We start from the raw sequence: 19,418 nt of genomic DNA, 5'->3' as shown, positions 1-19,418 counted from the left end.
ATATGACTGGTATGTTTATCATTGTGGTGGTGTTCAGGTGCTGGAGGTGATGGTGGGAAACAAGGCCAGTGTGACCAACCCGTATCCGGCCGTGGAGCCGGCAGTGGTCAAGTTTGTATGCGCCCCCCCGTCTCGCCTCACCCTGGTCCCGGTGTACTCCAGCCCCCAGCTGGACCTCACCTGCCCGCTGCTGCAGCAGAACAAGCAGGTGGTACGTCGACGAGCTTCACCTTTCTGTGATTGGTTCCCACAATGGAAGCAAATTGATCAGCACTACCTTTTTTTTCTTCCTAGGTCCCTGTTTCAAATTACCGTAACCCCATTTTGGATTTGGCTGCTTTCGATCAACAAGGAAGGAAGTTCGACAACTTCAGCTCTCTGAGCGTGTTGTGGGAGTCGTCCATGGACTCGCTGGCCAGCATCGAACCCACGATCCCGATGGAGCTCCAGCTGTTTGAGGATGGCAACAAACAGATGAAACTTCACGGTAAAGCTTTGTGACTTAAACCTTTCTAGTTGTCTACTAGAGTGGATTGTTGGCTTAATTAATCTCTTTTGTTTAGACATTTGGGAAGTAATGAGGCAAAGGCAGCAGAATAAGAATTATTTATTCACCTATTAGTGGGAATACAGGAGTTTTTAGGGGTGGGTAGAAAATCAGTTCATGTCAATATTGCAATTATTAAACATGTTTTTATACTAAAGCTTTGTGCAAGTTAAGCATGCATTCATTTAATCTTTGGTCTTAGATTTGCCTTTGTGTATTAATATTGTTGTGTGTATATATAACTTAAAAAAAATTATAATTATATAATATTATGCTATCATGCCATAATTTGAGGACTGGAGTCGATCCTCAAGCATGAACTAATTTAAAAATCAAATTCAAATCGTTAATCACTTTGAATTGAAAAACAATTCTGAATGGAATCATGAGATACCCAAGTATTCTAGCCTCTAATGTTTTTATATTATGTGCTGTCTGTTTGTATGAACACAGCTGGAAAAAATGAAGGGAACACTGAATCATCACAGTATAACACCAAGTCAGTTAAAATTCAGGGATATCAATCCAAGCACAAGTGATTGTCAATCAATCTGACGTGAAGTGTTTTTAATCAGTGTATAAGTGATGCTCATTGGTTTGTATTGTTTCTTTAATGTCAGGGCGACAGACGGTTCTCGTCCATCATCAAACCGGCATCGCTGCCATCACAGCGACGGCTCTCGGTTACCAGCTTTCACATCTCACAGCAGCCAAAGTTCCCAGTCCAGTAAGTCACACAGCCACCACCAGATCTGGCAACGAAAACGTTTCACTTCCTCTAAACAAAGCAGCTGTTCAAAAACATCTGCATAATGCTCTTCTGTTTTGCTGCTGTTCTTTTGTCATAATAATAATAATAATAATAAGATGTTTATTTGATTTAGCACCTTTTTACAGACAAAGTCACAAAGCCTCTCCTTCTTCTGTGCAGTATGACCCTTTGACCCCCGTGTCAGCCACTCTGGAGCTGCTGCTGGTTGAAGATGTGAAGGTTTCTCCAGATGTTGTTACTATATACAACCACCCAGATGTGCGGGTAAGTGGACAGGCTGTCACTGGGTTTATCTCTTAATACGGCCAGAGACGCAGGCTTTTCATGGCTCCTGTAATTCCAAACCAAATAGCATTTAGTATTTAATTGTAATGGATGTCATTTACACTTTTAATTAAGCAGAACCAAATACGAAAATTAATATAATCACTCTTGTAACAGTTAATTAATTCAAACATTAATCATAATTGCCGTGGACACAGTGGGGCCTCCCTCTCATAATCCTGTGTGATATACAGATGTGTGATATAGAGATGCTATACAGATGTGTGATATAGAGATGCTATACAGATGTGTGATATAGATGCTATAGAGATGTGTGATATACAGATGTGTGATATAGATGCTATAGAGATGTGTGATATACAGATGTGTGATAGAGGAGCCGTGTTATGCAGGTGTGTGTTGGCTTAAACAACAGCTCAGTGAGCTGTGTGAGAGGATTTTAAAGTGGTCAGAGGTGCTCCTTGATGTCTCGTGCGAGGCCAGCTGGCTGTCAGAAAGAAATAGTGGTGAACTTTAACGGTGTAATAATTTTCAGCTCCGTCACAAAGCGTTAATTGTATTTTTTGGGGGGCGTTTGCAGACTAACTTGGCCCTGCGAGAAGGTTCCGGACACTTTTTCGTCAACACCAGTGTTAGAGGGATTGCAGACGTGGTGTTCCAGGAGGCCCAAGGAACCGCTCAGGTAAGAAGGAAATACAGGACATGGGTTGCCATGGAAATGAGGGCAGATTCTGGAAGATTTGGGAATTCTTGCACAATTTCAATAGTCAATTTATTTGGTTAAAATATCGATCTATAGAGCAATACTCTGTCTTATGGCATATTTTGGTTAATGTAATTGAATTGTGACCATGCATGATGAAATTGGCCGGCATCCCAATAAATAGGAACGGATGTTAGTTTGGTTATATTGCCTGGTGGGAATATTTCACCTTTGTATGATATTTTAGCAGATAAAGCAAAGTACGCCATGTTGTATGTAGCTTTGTTGAGCAGGCTAATTCAGGAGTTGTAAGTAATCTATTTCCATTCATTCTTGATTGTAAGTAAAGTAGCTGTTCACTTGAAACCCTAGCTTTACACTCAGCCCAGATTGTTGAGTTGAATTAGTACCTTTTCAATCATTAGTTCATGTTAACTCGCTGCCAACTCGCCACATAGCCCATTTCACATTGCATGCATTTGACAAATTAGTCCAGTCAGTTTTATTTATAAAGCCCAATATTACAAATCTGCCTCAAGGGGCTTTACGATCTGTACAGTTTACGACGCCCTCTGTCTTCATACCTTCAGATAAGAGACTATTAATGGAGGGGGGGGGGTTTGATGGAAGGAAGAGCAGCGGAGGAGGGATCCCTCTCCCGGGACGGACAGACGTGCAATAGATTAGTTACAATATGGTGTACAAATGAACGGGTAGTGTCTGCTTATAATATGGTAACATGTTTGTTTCTGTCTGCATATGACATGGTAAATTCATGTATTTTTATTTAATTCCTGTTAATTCCTTAAATATTAGAGTTTGTAATCTGGACGGCCATGGGATCTATTCAAGAGATTACACATACTGTTGATTTCCAGGAATTATATTTTAATCTACTATAATCCACTGAATGCAGATAATTGAGATGCTGGGAAATTAAATCTAATTAAATTTGAATTTCCTGTGCGTCTCCCCCCAGGTCTCTCCCGTCCATCCAGGCGAGGTGACGGTGATGATTCATGACCTTTGTCTGGCTTTTCCAGCACCTGCCAAGGCCACGGTGCAGGTTTCTGACATCCTGGAGGTTTATGTGAGAGTGGTTGACAAGGTGAGTCTCCAGTCCCGGGTTCATCATGCCTCAATCATGTTAAACGCTATGGTCATCTTCTTCTGGCACTTCCCTTCCCAATTTACACTGAAGCTTCTCTTAAATTAGCATCATTAGATTTGCCCTGTGGACCAAAAATGATGACTTCACTAATGATTGATGCATTTCGTCTTCACTCAGGTGGAGATTGGCCAATCCGTGAGAGCTTACGTCAGAGTCCTGGATGATAATAAGAAGCCCTTCCCGTCCAGCTATTTCCGTTTCATGAATCTTAAACTCAAGGCAGCTTCCTCAATCGTCTCCCTGAAGTAAGTCACGGCAAACGTTTTGTTTCCATTGCAAAGGTTCTCGCAAGGCTTCGTGTAAAATCTTTAATTTCTTTTTTTTTTTGCAGACATTTAGCCGAGGCCACAGAACATGACACGGCTGTTTTCGTGGTGAAAGGTGCATCTATTGGTCAGACCACTCTGTCGGCTGTTGTCGTGGATAAAGATGGGAGAAAACTTGCATCTGCACCTCAGCAAATTGAGGTATAATTTTGGGTGATTTTCCTAAATGTCATATTCAAATTATAGCTCTTGCACATATAAAAAACATTTCTTCTCTCCACCTCCAGGTTTTCCCGCCCTTCAAACTCATCCCGAGGAAAATGACTCTGTTAATTGGAGCCATGATGCAGGTTTGTATAATATTGATGCTTAAGCTTTGGCTCTGGCAACAGCTGGCCTCGGCTTCGTCGTGCCAGAAGAGTTCATCTGGCCCTCGGGTTTTTTTTTCTTCTTTTTTCTCTGCCAGGACGCCTCTGGAAGATAACATTAGCCTAATTGGTTAAAACATCCAGTCGTTAATTTGCCTCAACTTGTGCTTTAATTAGAAACCATTTACCCTCCATCCAAGACATTAAACTCTGTAATACATTTGCAGCATATTATTATCAGACCGTTGCGATGATGACAGCTGTTGACTGAACTGTTTTTTCCCCCTCCTTTTCATTCCTGCCGTCATCTCTAGATCACATCTGAAGGCGGCCCTCAGCCTCAGTCCAACATCCTTTTCTCTATTTCCGACGAGGACGTAGCGTCGGTTAACGGCATGGGCCACGTCCGGGGAGCCACCGTCGGGAACGTCAGCGTGACCGGACTGGTCCAAGCTGTCGATGCAGAGACCGGGAAACTAGTCGTCGTGTCTCAGGTAACCAAACATATACATAGCAATGTGGACGAGTACAGAGGTCTTCAACGTTTTCAGGCCAAGGACCCCCAAGGCTGATAGTGACCCGGTGGAGGGACCCCCTGTTACATATCGTATAATGTTCCTTATTAAACCGGCCAATAATAATGTGTAGTGCAGCCTATAGTGCCAGCAGTACATTGTAATGATGTATGTATACAATGCTCAGCCATTAAAATAATTGTTAACAGATTCATATATTTAGAGAACAATTTCACATTAACACAACAATTAACATTTATATTTGCTTATTAGATGTTGTATAAATGTTAGTGTGTATTTTAGGTCATATTTTACATTTTGGAAGAAAAATAAATAATTTTGGGGACCCCCTGCTGTAACTCTCCCGGACCCCCTAGGGGTCCCAGACCCCCTGTTGAAGATCTCTGGACTAGTATGTGACTTAGATTTCACTGTAAAGAGATTCCTGTCTCTCGTGTGTCCGCAGGATCAAGTAGAAGTTGAGGTCGTGGTCTTGACCGCCATTCGAATCAGAGCGCCTGTCACAAGAATGAAGACAAAGACACAGGTAGGATTATTTTTGGTATTTCTTCGTTAATTGGGAAACACATGAGGACTCTCTCCCTTCATTCATCTCCCTTTTCTTCTCTAGATGCCCGTATACGTGATGGGTCTGACCAATAGCCAAACACCTTTCTCCTTTGGTAACGCCGTCCCGGGTCTCACCTTCACCTGGTCCACCACCAAGAGAGACATTCTGGATGTTAAGCCCAGACACACCGAGGTACCCGGCACTGTCACATGCAGTTTATGCCACTGAAGCGTTCCTATTTTGGGCTAACGATGTCCCATCGATCCCCCTTTTTATCAGATTGATTTTAAGACGAGCTGTCCCTGCATTACATTATGATTTAGAAAAGAAAAAGAGGATCTGCTTTGTCTCTGCATCCTTGTTAGCCTCCGCCTTGTCCCTGCTTCCTCATCACTGTTGTCTCTCTTTATTTGATTTGCTGCGGCTATTCTTTGCTCAGTCCTCATAACGATGCCTATCTCCGTCTCAGGCTAATGTGGAGCTCCAGTCAGAGCACAACTTCGGCATGAGGGTGACGGGAAGAACGAGGGGGCGGACGGGGCTGAAGGTGGTGCTCAGAGTGACCGACCCAGAGGCCGGCCAGCTGGTGGGGAACCTGCAGGAGCTCAGGGATGAGGTCCAGATCCAGGTACAGCACTGAGGCTACACCAGCTGGAAACATCCAGTTTATTATAAGCACTGTTTATGCAGATATTTAACAAAGACCCCCCTTTTATGAGCTACTTTGCTTATCGTGACCACGACCCCCTGCTGTCTCTCCATAAATTGCCCACCGCTGGTATCTACGGCAACAAAGCAACAGAAAGTTGCTGAGCTTTTGGAAATATCTGAAGTTGCGAAAGTGATTAGACTTTCAGATTAGTCGGAGCTGAATGCATCCGGCTTCAAACTGCGTTAAACTATGACGTGTCTCTTGTCCCGAAACATCAAAGAATGATTAAAGCGCCCTATTAATCAACGTCTTTTCTGCTTTGATCAAGGTCTATGACAAGCTACACATGCTTAATCCCGAAATAGAGGCTGACGAGTTACTGATGGCTCCGAACTCTGCACTCAAACTCCAAACTAGCAGGTGAGTTACAAGAGCTTCTCTCTTTCTTTGGCTCTCTGCGTGTCGCCGTACTTCCATCCAGTCGTGCTCCCACCTGCTCCTGAGCTGAATGTAACATGACGTTTTAGATGAATATTATTATTAGAAGAGCCAGAATTGTTTTTTTAAAAACAAAATGATATTTGTTTTCAGAGTATTACATACATTAATGACAGTTAGTGTGTTTCCTTGCTGTTGATTACTGGGAATGAAAAAGCAGTACATTTAAAACGTACAACGGAAGACAACATTGCTCCAATACTCCTTTTGTTTTTGTGTTTTTCCTCCTTTTAGACTTTCCTCCAAAAATATATTCATATATAAATACTAAATAATGTAAAGTAAATAAACGGATATCCCATCTACACATATACACGGGTAATTATATACATCTGTGTGCCTACAACTAATAAGTAAATAGTATTTAATGATAGCAAAGTTAAATAGTAGCAGTAAATAAATTATAATGCTAACTTATGCATTCTCCCGTGTATATCTATAGGTGTAAAAGGTAGTGTAAAAAACAATAATAGTAAAAATAAAAAGGGGAATAATATTGATGATAAATTAACCATTAAAATAAATAATAATAATACAAAAATAAAAAAGGGAATAATAATAATGATGATAAATTAACCAAAATACGAAATAATAATAATAATACAAAATAAAAAGGGAATAATAATGATGATGATAAATTAACCAAAATACGAAATAATAATAATAATAAAAAAATAAAAAATAAATAATAATGATGAGAAATGATAATAATAGTAAAAAATAAAAATCTAATAGAATAAATAAAAGCACAAAAGCTTTTGTCAACGTGCGTAGACAAATGTGTAGATCATTTATTTCAGAACATTTATTCCAAAGTGACATGTTCATGTTCATGTGTGTCTCCATGTCTAACAGGGACGGCGTAGGTGCTCTCTCTTACCGGATGCTGGATTGCCCCGACCAGGTTGTTATCGCTCAAGTGGACGATAAGGGCTTCCTCCTCTCCGGCTCTCTTACTGGCACCTCCTCTCTGCTCGTTACCTCCCAAGAGACCTTTGGTGTCAATCAAACCCTCGTCCTCGCCTTGAAGGTCAGTTTGAGAGCTGCGTCCAACGTGCTTCACATTTTTTTAAAAAGCAGAATCTTAAGATTATCAACAGGGAAATCCTTTTCAATGACCTCCTGTCTGTAGTTATTTTTTATTTTATTTGTTTATTTGGAGAGGACAATACATATTGATGAACACCACTTTGTGTAAATATGCCAGATTTAGCCAGAAGCTCATTTCCATCCAGTCCTCAATTAAGAAGTTGTGTATATCACATCATATCTGCTGAAACATTTACATACATACCCAGTTTAAATGATAGCGATTGAACAAGTGTTCACAAGTGTGATACAATTTATTGTACACAATGTTTGTTATTTTGAAATATTTTCATTTGCATTTCGCCCCAAATCTTAAATCCACTAGAAACAAAAGCTTCGTAATGGTTAAATGTGAAACCACTGTTTTTTTATATGTTCAGCCCTGGCAAAAATACATGAGGCATATTCTGATATCATCTTTCTAAAAAAAAAAAAACATTGTCATCTGGGATTCTAGCTGGTTGTGAGGTCACGTCTGCAGCAGGAGAAGAGTTGTGATCGTTAGCAGTAGCGCTGACCCTTAAAATGACAGCTGACATTGTTCCCTGTCGTTAATGAGGGCAACGCCGCCGCCTTTCATTTTTCCTCAGGTGGTGCCCGTGTCCTACGTGCGCTTCAGTGCCAGTCCGGTGCTCTACACGCCCACCAGAGAGAACCTGAAAGCCCTCCCCCTGGGAACAGTGCTCACCTTCACTGTCAACTTCCACGCCAGCACGGGAGAAGCCCTCCACAGCTCCAACTCCCAGCTGACGTTCTCCACAAACAGGTCTGCGTGGCTGTCATTCACCTACATTATTCATCCATTCATGCATAGTTTCACTCAATGAGTGAATTCCAGACGAGCGGAGGAGGATCTGATTTGCAGTCTTTATTCATTTATTTAGTTTTCATTTATATATATATCGACCTTATTTCTGGAGATAACTTCCCTTCCTCCTGTGCTCCCTGTCTTCATGCTGTATAGATTAGGTGTACAGTTATATAAAAATCTATTTTTCTTTTATAATTTTATAATTTATTCCCTCATTCTGGGAAAGATGAACCGGTGCGGGCGGAGTTGTGTTTTAGCTCTCTACCAGCTGAACAGAAAAATGGATTAAATTCGACATACATGTGTTTATCCATTGTTCTGTTCACAGTGTAAACATTTAAAACATTTTTAACTTACCGGTATTCTCTATACATGCAGCTGTGGTGTTGGTCTCGGGTTCAGACTGTGTGTATTAATACCACCGGGGTAGTTGAGGTCATGGCGGGCTGCCACTCTCAGTTCACTGCATTAATCTGCTGGGCTCTTCCTCCACCCTCCCTTCAGGTGGAGTTGTTTCCACCTGAGTGGGTAAATTAACGGGGTAGGGAGGGACTCCCTCATCTGTCTGCACAATAAATTGCTTCGGTTACGTAGTTCTCCAGGTGCTGACAGACCATTTTAAGGGGGAAAGCTGGTAGTTTTGGGACTAAAGGGGGCTTCTCTGTGATTAGATCCCAGAGTCTCCAAGGAGCCAATTGGATTTTTAGTGCCATCTGAGGTGAAAGAAGTGTGGTCCAATTTGTCCAGAACAAATTCTTTCTGCGATGGAGGCAAAAAGCAAAACATTCTTTCATGGGAAATAAGATGGATACATCGGATGTAGAACTATTGGAGCAGTAAAAAAGAATAGAATGTGATGTATTGCTTGTTTTTCTAGCGTGTCTTATAGTATTGGCCCAAGTGAGCAAGTTTAATTTCTTTATATAGCCCAAAGTCACAAACCGCACAGAGAGCAGCTGAGGAAGGATCTGCAGTAGATGTGTACAGAATAATCAAAATAATAATAAGAATCCATATAACAAAATGTATAATTGTAATCAGAGCAGTCGTAGCAGCAAAAAAATATCAAATATGACAGATGTAGTGGTTATAATAGTGATAATAATATTAAAGCAGAAATAGCAGCAGAATAATATTAGAATATATGATATAGCAGCAGTGAGTGTCATCTAGTTCTGCCATTTTTCTTTGCAAATTAGATCATTTGAATGACGGATAACGGGGGTTTGGGTCGTGAATGAAAGGGGATCGATGAATGGAGGTTAAAGTGTGGATCAATAACAGGCCAAAGGGTATCACACTGTGGTACTAGAACTTGGATTAGGTGTACTTTTTATTCTTGGACCTTCAGTAACCTCCACAGTCGATGAATGTGAATGAATTCCATTAAACTATTAATTAAATAATAAGTAATGCTAACCTATGCCCATGTTCTGTTCTGCAGAGATGACTTGGTGCAGGTGGGGGTCGGCCCCGGGAACCACACTCTGACCGTGAGGACCGTCAACGTGGGCCTCACTCTGCTGGCCGTGTGGGACACGGAGAACGTGGGCGTGGCCGACTACGTCCCGCTGCCGGTGGAGCACGCCATCCGCCCAGACGAGGCCCAGAGGCTGGTGGTGGGGGACGTGGTCTGCTTCAGCGCCCAGCTGACCAGCTCCGACGGTGAGACAGCTGCATGTTCTTTCATACGACAGAGTTCGTACGGGTGCTGGAAATCCTTGATAACACCTTTAGTGTGGTGTTTCCAAGGTGTGAAAGTGCTTGGATGTAGAATAAAGGTCTTGAAATGTGTGTTGTATGTGATGACATCTATGATAGAACAGAGAAAATAAGATCTCCATATTTGAGGGACTGAAAACAGCATTTTCTGACATTTCTTTATGAAAAATGACTTTTGATGATGAACAGATGATGAAAATAGTTGGTGATTATATTTCTGTGGATCTGTTAGTGGAATTAGTTTTCCTTTCATTTGTGGTCCTTCTGTAAAAAGCTGTCTCCAAACATCATGTTGGTTGTTTAGAGGACAATAACATCTCATTTAATGTGATGAACAAGTGACAGAATAAGTAGACTGAATACTGACCATTGGATTGATACACATATGGAGTTTACCACAGCTGGAAGGTGCTGGAAAAGCATGGAAATGCACCTTGAAATGCTTGAAAAGTGCTTGAATTTGACTGAAAGAACCCTCTACTAATAGATAAGATGTAACAAACGATTTTAAATGTACTACTTGGCTGAGAAGATCTTCATATTTGTACATATTCTTTATCATCTGTTCTTCTCTGCAGGGGGTCACGGGACTTGGAGCTGCTCAGCTGACGGGGTTCTTCAGGTCGACCCTAAAACTGGTGCTGCAGTCGCCAGAGACTCCGGGACGGTCACCGTGTTTTACGAGATACCCGGCGTTCTGAAAACGTACAGAGAGGTATGATATCTGTAAGCAGCTCAATGCTTCGTTTCCCTTTCAGTCTTGTGATTTATGAGCTACAAGAAAACGAGTTTGTAATTAATGCAAACAGCACACCTCTCTGGTTTCTCTTATTTCTTCTCTATTCTCCGGGGATTTTTCAATTTCTCCACGCCACGTCAATCCTTCAGTGATACATCACAAACCAGAACAAACGGAAGTCTAACAGATGTATAGTATATCCATCATCACCTTTCAGTGGCTCATTGTTTGCATAACGTTTGTGTGACATTAGTGTGTGGAAAGTATTAATTTCTCTCTCCGTGTCACCGTACTTCCATCCAGTCGTGAATGAAACCTCTGTGTTTTTATTTTACATACGTTATGACAGTTTGTTTTGTTCCTTGCTTGATTACTGGGGATGAAAAAGCAGTACATTTAAAATGTACAATGTAAGAGAACATTAATCCAATACTCCTTTTGTTTTCTACATCTACATATAAACATGGATAATTATATACATCTGTGTACCTACAAATAATAAGTAAATAGTATTTAATGATAACTAAGTTAAATAATAGCAGTGAATAATTGATAATGCTTATTTATGCATTCTCCAGTGTATATCTATAGGTGTAAAAGGTAGTGTAAAAAAAAACAATAGTAGTAAAAATAAAAAAAGGGAATAATAATGATAAATGAACCAAAAAAAAAAGAATAATAATAATAGAAAATTAAAAAAGGGAATAATAATGATGACGATAAATGAACCAAAAAAATTATAATAATAAAAAAATTAAAAAGGGAATAATAATGTTAATGATAATAAAAAATAGAATAAATAAAAGCACAAACACATAAAACATTAAAAAATAATAATAATGATGATAAATTAACCCAAAAAAAAAATAATAATAATAAAAAATATAATAAAAAAAAAAAAAAAAAACATTGGAGAGGAGGGGATAAGAAGGTGTTTTATCTTCCACAGCTCACAAGCAAATAAATCTTCTAACTAAACTTCTGTGAGAGGAGACATTGACGGAGGCAGCAGTGATGTCATACTACACTCGGCTGTGTTTTAATTAGTTTCACTGTCTCGCTGTGATTGATGTAGACGATTAGTTTGGGAATGTAAATTATAACGTGATTATTTCAAGCACACACCTGCATCTTCTTCTTGTTTATCGGCTGTTCTCTCCCCCCCGTATGGTTCCGTAGGTCGTAGTAGAAGCAGCCACGAGGACGGCCGCCGCCGCCGCCGGGCAAGCGTCATCGGTGAGGATCGGCAAGGAAACCAAGGTCCCGCTCACCACCAGAGACGGAGGAACCAACCTCATTGGTATGGATGCAGGTTTCTTAGTGAGATGAGAAGTTTGATTCCACTCTTGGTGAATAGAAAGCTGCAGCCTGGAACCGAAGCTTTCCACAAAGACTGGAACAAGAGGAAAAACCAGCTAACCTGGATCCGACAAAATCCACCTGCCAGCCCCTCCGAGGCTCGGCAACATGTTATATCCTGTTTGTTTTAATCTATACACGAAAAACAAAATCCACCTGCCAGCCCCTCCGAGGCTCAGCAACATGTTATATCCCGTTTGTTTTAATCTATACACGAAAAACAAAATCCACCTGCCAGCCCCTCCGAGGCTCAGCAACATGTTATATCCCGTTTGTTTTAATCTATTCACAAAAAACAAAATCCACCTGCCAGCCCCTCCGAGGCTCGGCAACATGTTATATCCTGTTTGTTTTAATCTATTCACAAAAAACAAAATCCACCTGCCAGCCCCTCCGAGGCTCGGCAACATGTTATATCCTGTTTGTTTTAATCTATACACAAAAAACAAAATCCACCTGCCAGCCCCTCCGAGGCTCAGCAACATGTTATATCCTGTTTGTTTTAATCTATACACAAAAAACAAAATCCACCTGCCAGCCCCTCCGAGGCTCAGCAACATGTTATATCCCGTTTGTTTTAATCTATACACAAAAAACAAAATCCACCTGCCAGCCCCTCCGAGGCTCAGCAACATGTTATATCCTGTTTGTTTTAATCTATACACAAAAAACAAAATCCACCTGCCAGCCCCTCCGAGGCTCAGCAACATGTTATATCCTGTTTGTTTTAATCTATACACAAAAAACAAAATCCACCTGCCAGCCCCTCCGAGGCTCAGCAACATGTTATATCCTGTTTGTTTTAATCTATACACAAAAAAACAAAATCCACCTGCCAGCCCCTCCGAGGCTCAGCAACATGTTATATCCCGTTTGTTTTAATCTATACACAAAAAACAAAATCCACAATTCAGATTTCAGGATCGTTATGTCCTGGACTAATCCTCAATGTCGACCTGTAACATTGGAGTGTCTGCTGGTTGCCTAGCAACTGCTCCCCCCCCCCCCCCGATACACATTATTTATACAGAGGAACCAAAGAAGGTACAAAATGTTAACAATCAGTGATCTTTCGAGGTGTTGTAGGAGGATTTTGTTAACCTCTGGTCGAAGCCAGGCTAGCTGTTTCCCCCCGCTTCCAGTCTTTGTGCTAAGCTAAGCTAACCGGCATCATGTTTGTCAGATGAAAAGATCGATACCAGCGTCATATCCATCTAACTCTTTTATCTTTAACAGTCTTTGTTTTGCTCTTTTGTAACCGCCCTGCTAGAAAAACTGAAGACTTACAAATAATGACATCATTGTTTTTTAATTAAAAACAGCGGATGATAATAAAGTCGAAGGTTAGTTGTATCTTACTCCCCTGTGCTCCGACCATGCAGGAACCTGCTCCTCCGCCCAGACCTCAGCTATTTCTCAGCTGCAGCCAGAAACCTCCGTCAGCTGCCACCTCAGCTTCACCAGCGACGCCATCGACTTCCCGGCCAGCGACGTCTTCAAAACACACACCAGCTTCGACCCCAGTATCGGTAAGACTAATCTGAACTGGGACCAGAGATGGTGTCCTAGCGGGACCCGATCCTGTATTTTTAATTTCTTCAAGCTCACAGATTTTAAAGGTTGAAAACTACATCTGAGCATCCCTTAGCTGTCCGTAGTCAGATTGATCCTATTTTGACATTCACATCATTTTCTACCTTTTTTTTATGTATTTATTTATTTTTTACCGAGACACGTGTGTGTTCTCTGCACCACTGGTGGGGGGAAGAAACTATTTACAAGGTCATAATCGATATCTGCATTGCCCATGGAATGAGTTTAGCAGGAGGACTATAAAAGGTGTCCCGGTGATGTATTGAACTGAGGACTCGCTGCAGCCTGGAAGCACCGACTAATTGTGTTTGGGGACTCCACTCCAGTTGTTGGCTTATCTGTAATAGGATCGTGTGTGTGTGTGTGTGTGTGCGTGTGTGCGTGCGTGCGTGCGTGCGTGCGTGCGTGCGTGCGTGCGTGCGTGCGTGCGTGCGTGCGTGCGTGCGTGCGTGCGTGCGTGCGTGCGTGCGTGCGTGTGTGTGTGTGTGTGTGTTTTTTCCAATTAAAAGATTTACATTCTATAAATGAATGAATATTTGGGAGTTATAATCAGGAAGTTGTTTAAAAGATTTAAAGGGGAAAAAGTGGGAAAAAATATAAATATACAAGAATTTTATGGTTGTGTCATTTATTATTTTTTTAATGACGTTGCACAAAAAGTAATAATCCATCAAAACAATGTTGGTGCTAATCGTTAACCTATCCCAGACAGTCATAATAAAACTTTTTTTTTTTGCCTTTATTATATTGAGAATATTTCAATTTGATTTTATGAATATGAGTGACATCATCTCAAGAACTATCATTTAAAGGTTTAATATTGTGTAAATTAATGAATATGTGGTAGTTATGATCAGGAAGTTGGTTAAAAGATTAAGAAATAATAAGTAAAAAAATATCTTATTATTTTAAGAATCCTAAAATATCCATTTTAGGATTTTATGGTAATATTTCATGTGGACACTTTTGTCCACGAGGGGTTTTTGTTTAACTTTTTTTTTTATGACATTGCACAAAAAGTAATCCATCAAAAACAGTGTTAGTGCTAATCATTGACCTGTCCCAGACTGTCATCATAAAAAAAAATCTGCCCATAGCCTTTTATTATATTGATATATTTTATGGTAATATTTCATGTGGACACTTTTGTCCACGAGGGGTTTTTGTGTAACTTTTTCATGAGGAGGGTAAAAAGGTTAAACTATTCACAATAAGAACACAACTCTATCTACACATCCCATGATCGGAAAAGAAGAACAAAAACATGTATTTGCCATTTTTTGTCCATAATGAATCCCGACCTTCTACCTTGTGAATTCTCCCCCAGGCTCCTACACATGCTCCGTAACCTTGCAGCCAATGAGCGACCAGCAGACCCGCGTGCTCAGCGTGACCATGACCAACCTGCTGGTGAGCGCCGGCCTGGAGGGCGTCCTCTCCGGGGAACAGGTCAGCGCCCGCTTGGCCATCGAGCCGGGACTCTACTGCGACCAGACGGAGCTGCTCCTCTCCAACCTGCACCCGTCAGCCGAGCTCACGGTCTACGGCCCCGCCGCCGCCCTGTCCAACATGGAGGTCAGGCAGAAACGCCACGACTGAAAATGTGTCAAAATGTCTACTAAAGACAGGGTTAACGGGTGCTGGAAATCCTTGAAAACACTTTAAACATTTAAATGTGGTGTTTTCAAGGTTTGAAAAGTGCTTGAAAGTGCTTGAAACGTCTGTTGTATGTGATGACATCTATGATAGAACAGAGAAAAGAAGATCTCCATATTTGAGGGACTGAAAACAGCATTTTGTGACATTTCTTTATGAAAAATGCCTTTTGATGATGAACAGATGATGAAAATAGTTGGTGATTATATTTCTGTGGATCTGTTAGTGGAATTAGTTTTCCTTTCATTTGTGGTCCTTCTGTAAAAAGCTGTCTCCAAACATCATGTTGGTTGTTTAGAGGACAATAACATCTCATTTAATGTGATGAACAAGTGACATAATAAGTAGACTGAATACTGACCATTGGATTGATACAAATATGGAGTTTACCACAGCTGGAAGGGGCTGGAAAAGCATGGAAATGCACCTGGAAATGCTTGAGTTTGACTTTGGAGAAGGTGTAGGAACCCTGTAGAATAAACATGTGTTTATAATCTCTTTTCAGGTGGCGTCTGCTTCTCCCAACATCGCCATCCGAGTGAACGAAGTCCACGAAGGCTTCCCCGGGTTCTCCAAGTACACCGTCAGTGCCGTGGACCCTCAGGCGGCCGTCTCCACTTCCATCTCCGTTAGCAGCACCTCCTCCGACCAGAGCATCGTCATCCCGGTCGCCTTGATCCACGTGGCCGACCCCGCCGCTGCCACGCTAGGTCAGACATCCTATCTAGTGCAAATAAGCAGCCACAAGGTCACGTTGCTTTAGGCATGTGTAACGTGGGTCAGAGTGTGAAGGTAGCAGAGGAGCCTGACGTCGTATCAGTGTAGTCCACGGAGCTGAAATCACCCCTCTGCCTCTGCGAGTACAAAGCTAATGTTAGTGTGAGACGTCAGTAATACAGTCTCACTGGACCCTTTTTATCCACAATCTTTCCATCAGGGTCTCAAATTTAAAATTCACCTTCATATTACTGCTCGGATGGTTTGTTTGTCCCGTCTGTACAGCGTTGCACTTCATTATATATTATATATATAATTTTTCCAACTCTTAGGCCAGTACACACCACACAGTAATATGAACATTGATTTCTATGAATGACTCTCTCTCAGCAGCCGTCCCCCCCGTTAACACTGAGGGGGTCCACTCCCTGCACAGCTTCATAAACTGCTACCAGATGATGTTCTTCACCCTGTTTGCTCTGCTGGCCGGGACGGCCATCATCATCATCGGTGGGTTCTCCTCCCGTTACCGTAGAAACGCTATTCTCGTTTAAATCCACGTAGTTCGGAGGTACAGGAGGACTGATGCACGGTTTGAATACCGGGCTTGTTACGTCATTATGTATGAGGGAAGTTAAGTGTTTCATCTTGTTTATTGTTTTTAGTTGTAATAATGGGATGAAACTAATTCTGTACTGTCTTTTATATATATGTGAACATCTTAAACATTGCTGGATCCTTCATAAAAAAATGAATGTAATGAGTCAAAAGTGTATTTTCATAACCAGACATGTGGTTTCTAAGAGGTTTTAATGTTATGTCATACCGTGTTTTTTAATGTGTGTGTACCGTCCCACAGTCCTCCACTCTGTGTTCAGCCCAAGGGAACAAACGTATCACCCTGCCTTCATGCAGAGGACGCCGCCGCCCGTCTCAGGTAGGACGCTGTCCCCGTGACATTTCCCCGCTTTGACACGAAAATGCAAAATACACACGCCTGGGGAATATTTCATCATCCAGATATCGGCAGTGATGCAGATTTTTTGCAACAGTTGCAACATCTTTTCAATAAAAGATTTGTATGGATTAGTTCAGGGCAGAGGCCCAACTACCAGCATCCTATTGAACCAGAGCAGCGTCTGCGAGTCTGTTTCACATATACTATTTTATTATTATTATTATTATTAATATTTTAAGTTTCCTTTTAGCAAAATGCTCTGGGTAAATGTTATATTCCCTCTGGGGCTTTTATTGTGAAGGGTAAGAACAGAAAGTGGATCTCGGGACACGCTGCCTTCGTACACTAAAGTTTTGAATTTGTACGTTCTGAAAGCTCAGAAAAGTCACCTTTGTTCTGCAAATACATTCCACCTTTTCACTGCATGTACTCATAACTTACATAAATTGAAGAGTAAATGCAGCCAGTTAATGTTTTCTTTTGAGTAATTGAGCTCCATCTCACGTTGGTCTTAGAGCAGCACAGAGAAGTTTATTCAACCAGGCTTCAAACCCCCGAGAATGAAATGGAAGCGATAGAAGAGGACTCGGCCAGAATCGGAGAGGCAAAGCATTTTATTTTATCAGTCCCCCAAGTATCCTCCCGACATATTGTGAACGACTCTGCTGCCGCGGGCGGCGTTTGATATTTTCACAATTTATAGCCTCTCGCTGCTGCGATGTTTCCCAGAGATCTCTACACGTTACCAATACCAAACAGGCTGCACCGCTCTCAACAACCTCAGCGACTGATTTGCATCCTTCATTTTCTTGTTTGGACGATTTTGAGACGATTTAAATGACCCGTCTGCTGCGGATGCTTCGTTGTTACTCTTTTTCAGGTTTGAACTCTCCCGTGATGAATTCCTTCAACCTCGCGACGCCGAGGACGGACGCCAACAGCAGCCCCAGGTCGCGTCTCTACTCTCCAGACTACAAGTCCTGATGAAGCCCCGCCCCCCCCCCCTGTTCTCCAGAGGCCTCCAACACCACAGGCCAGTAATGCCTATTTAAATGTGCCTCTTGTCCCTCAGTACGAAGGCTGCGGATGTGACTGCAAAAGAGAAAATCACTGGAGCGTGTTCATTTGTTCGTACAGAAACTTCCTTTTCAGAACAGCAGATTCTCTCAGAGCTGCGAGACGATAACAGGGCTACTGGTCTTTGTGTGGAAACAGACTTATATGTACGTTTTTTTTTTTTGCTTTTATACGAAACTGCTCTGTTATTAACTGACAAAAAACAAACCACTAGTTTGTGCTTTAAATACGGTTGCATTTTGTGTTCATTACGCATCTTCTACTCAATATATGTTGACATGTGAAACCTAGAAACTCAGGAGGAAACCTCATCCACATGTGACAGGAAAGAAAACACATTCACTTGAAGATTTTTTCCATAAGCAGAAAAACGTTTGTTTTTATTGTAGCTTTATTCCATTTTTGTGCAAGAAAGAAAAAGCGCTGTCCAACTGAAACTGTCCTCCTCGATAACGAACCCTTCAAATGTGCATAATGCTAACTTTCTGTTCTGGGCATCTCATTATTCAACATTACTGTTTTATTTTTCATGATACGTGCAGCTCCTGTAATGAATCAATGTGAAACAGTTTCAGTTTTTTTTTTATTGTCATCCCAGTTTTGCTTCAAACGCAGAAGCAAATCAAATGTGACCTGGTGTCTGAATATGGATCGTTCTGTTCCAGTTTTGTTTTACCTGATCACATGTCGGGGGGGGGGGGGGGGGGGGACGAGTGTAGCACTGTCCAAAAAACACAAGAGTGTGATATTTTTGTATCTGACAAAGGAAATCGTATTTATGTTAGCTTGTGAATTCAGTTTTAGTGTGAGAGAACGTGTGAATCAAATGGTTTTGTTGTTGTTTTTGTGTTATTCATGCCTTAACAATCATATCTGATTTCGCTTTCAGCTCATAATGCAGACACAGCTGTTTGTTTTTTGCTAATTAAAGTTTGTACTTTTCACGTTTTCGGCCCTGTGATTGTTCATCAGGTACATCATGAGTATCTTGGTGCATCTTTAATAGAGAATCATCATCTTGTCTGAGGAACTAGAATTCAGATCCAGTCTGAACGAGAAGCTGCAGCTTCTCTGCACCGACGTCTCTGTGAATTCATTTTCTGCATCGGCGCCGTTTCATTTATCTGGTCTTCGGGTTTCCTCCCTGTTGCTGGTTTGTCGACATTAATCCCTCTTTTCCTATTTGTTTTTATCAGAAATGTTTGTCATTCCTTAATAGTTTTAGCATGTGGAGAAATAACAGGATTATTTAAACAATCTGAAAAGTATTTAAATGAGGAACACAAGGGAAGTATTTATAGTACCATTTACAGAAATGGAGGATTTGTGTGTATTATCAAAGGCTGAAT

The 19,418-nt window shown here is 41.3% G+C and overlaps 1 protein-coding gene across 2 annotated transcripts in view; it reads left to right on the top strand.

The window, feature by feature from the left end:
• The window catches only part of nup210 (nucleoporin 210), a 30,755-nt gene extending 11,742 nt beyond the window's left edge, over positions 1-19,013 (top strand). The window contains exons 16-40 of one of the 2 annotated variants that reach the window (XM_084015441.1): positions 38-211; positions 295-487; positions 1,168-1,274; positions 1,479-1,583; positions 2,185-2,286; positions 3,287-3,415; positions 3,596-3,723; positions 3,810-3,945; positions 4,032-4,094; positions 4,427-4,606; positions 5,094-5,174; positions 5,259-5,390; positions 5,668-5,826; positions 6,179-6,270; positions 7,204-7,378; positions 8,028-8,203; positions 9,693-9,913; positions 10,549-10,685; positions 11,889-12,009; positions 13,451-13,597; positions 14,989-15,236; positions 15,823-16,027; positions 16,428-16,544; positions 16,894-16,971; positions 17,873-19,013. In XM_084015441.1, the coding sequence (XP_083871567.1) occupies positions 38-211; positions 295-487; positions 1,168-1,274; positions 1,479-1,583; positions 2,185-2,286; positions 3,287-3,415; positions 3,596-3,723; positions 3,810-3,945; positions 4,032-4,094; positions 4,427-4,606; positions 5,094-5,174; positions 5,259-5,390; positions 5,668-5,826; positions 6,179-6,270; positions 7,204-7,378; positions 8,028-8,203; positions 9,693-9,913; positions 10,549-10,685; positions 11,889-12,009; positions 13,451-13,597; positions 14,989-15,236; positions 15,823-16,027; positions 16,428-16,544; positions 16,894-16,971; positions 17,873-17,976 (3,510 nt within the window). In that variant the 3' untranslated portion in view covers positions 17,977-19,013. Of the gene's footprint in view, positions 1-37; positions 212-294; positions 488-1,167; positions 1,275-1,478; positions 1,584-2,184; positions 2,287-3,286; positions 3,416-3,595; positions 3,724-3,809; positions 3,946-4,031; positions 4,095-4,426; positions 4,607-5,093; positions 5,175-5,258; positions 5,391-5,667; positions 5,827-6,178; positions 6,271-7,203; positions 7,379-8,027; positions 8,204-9,692; positions 9,914-10,548; positions 10,686-11,888; positions 12,010-13,450; positions 13,598-14,988; positions 15,237-15,822; positions 16,028-16,424; positions 16,545-16,893; positions 16,972-17,872 lie in introns of both variants that reach the window. The other variant, XM_084015440.1, reaches the window with a different exon arrangement.
• The last annotated feature ends 405 nt before the right edge of the window (positions 19,014-19,418 follow it).

Source organism: Eutrigla gurnardus, assembly GCF_963514095.1.
Source record: "Eutrigla gurnardus genome assembly, chromosome: 8".
Lineage (NCBI taxonomy): Eukaryota > Metazoa > Chordata > Actinopteri > Perciformes > Triglidae > Eutrigla > Eutrigla gurnardus.
Note: the sequence above shows the minus strand (reverse complement) of the source record. Positions and strands in the feature narration are given on the sequence as shown.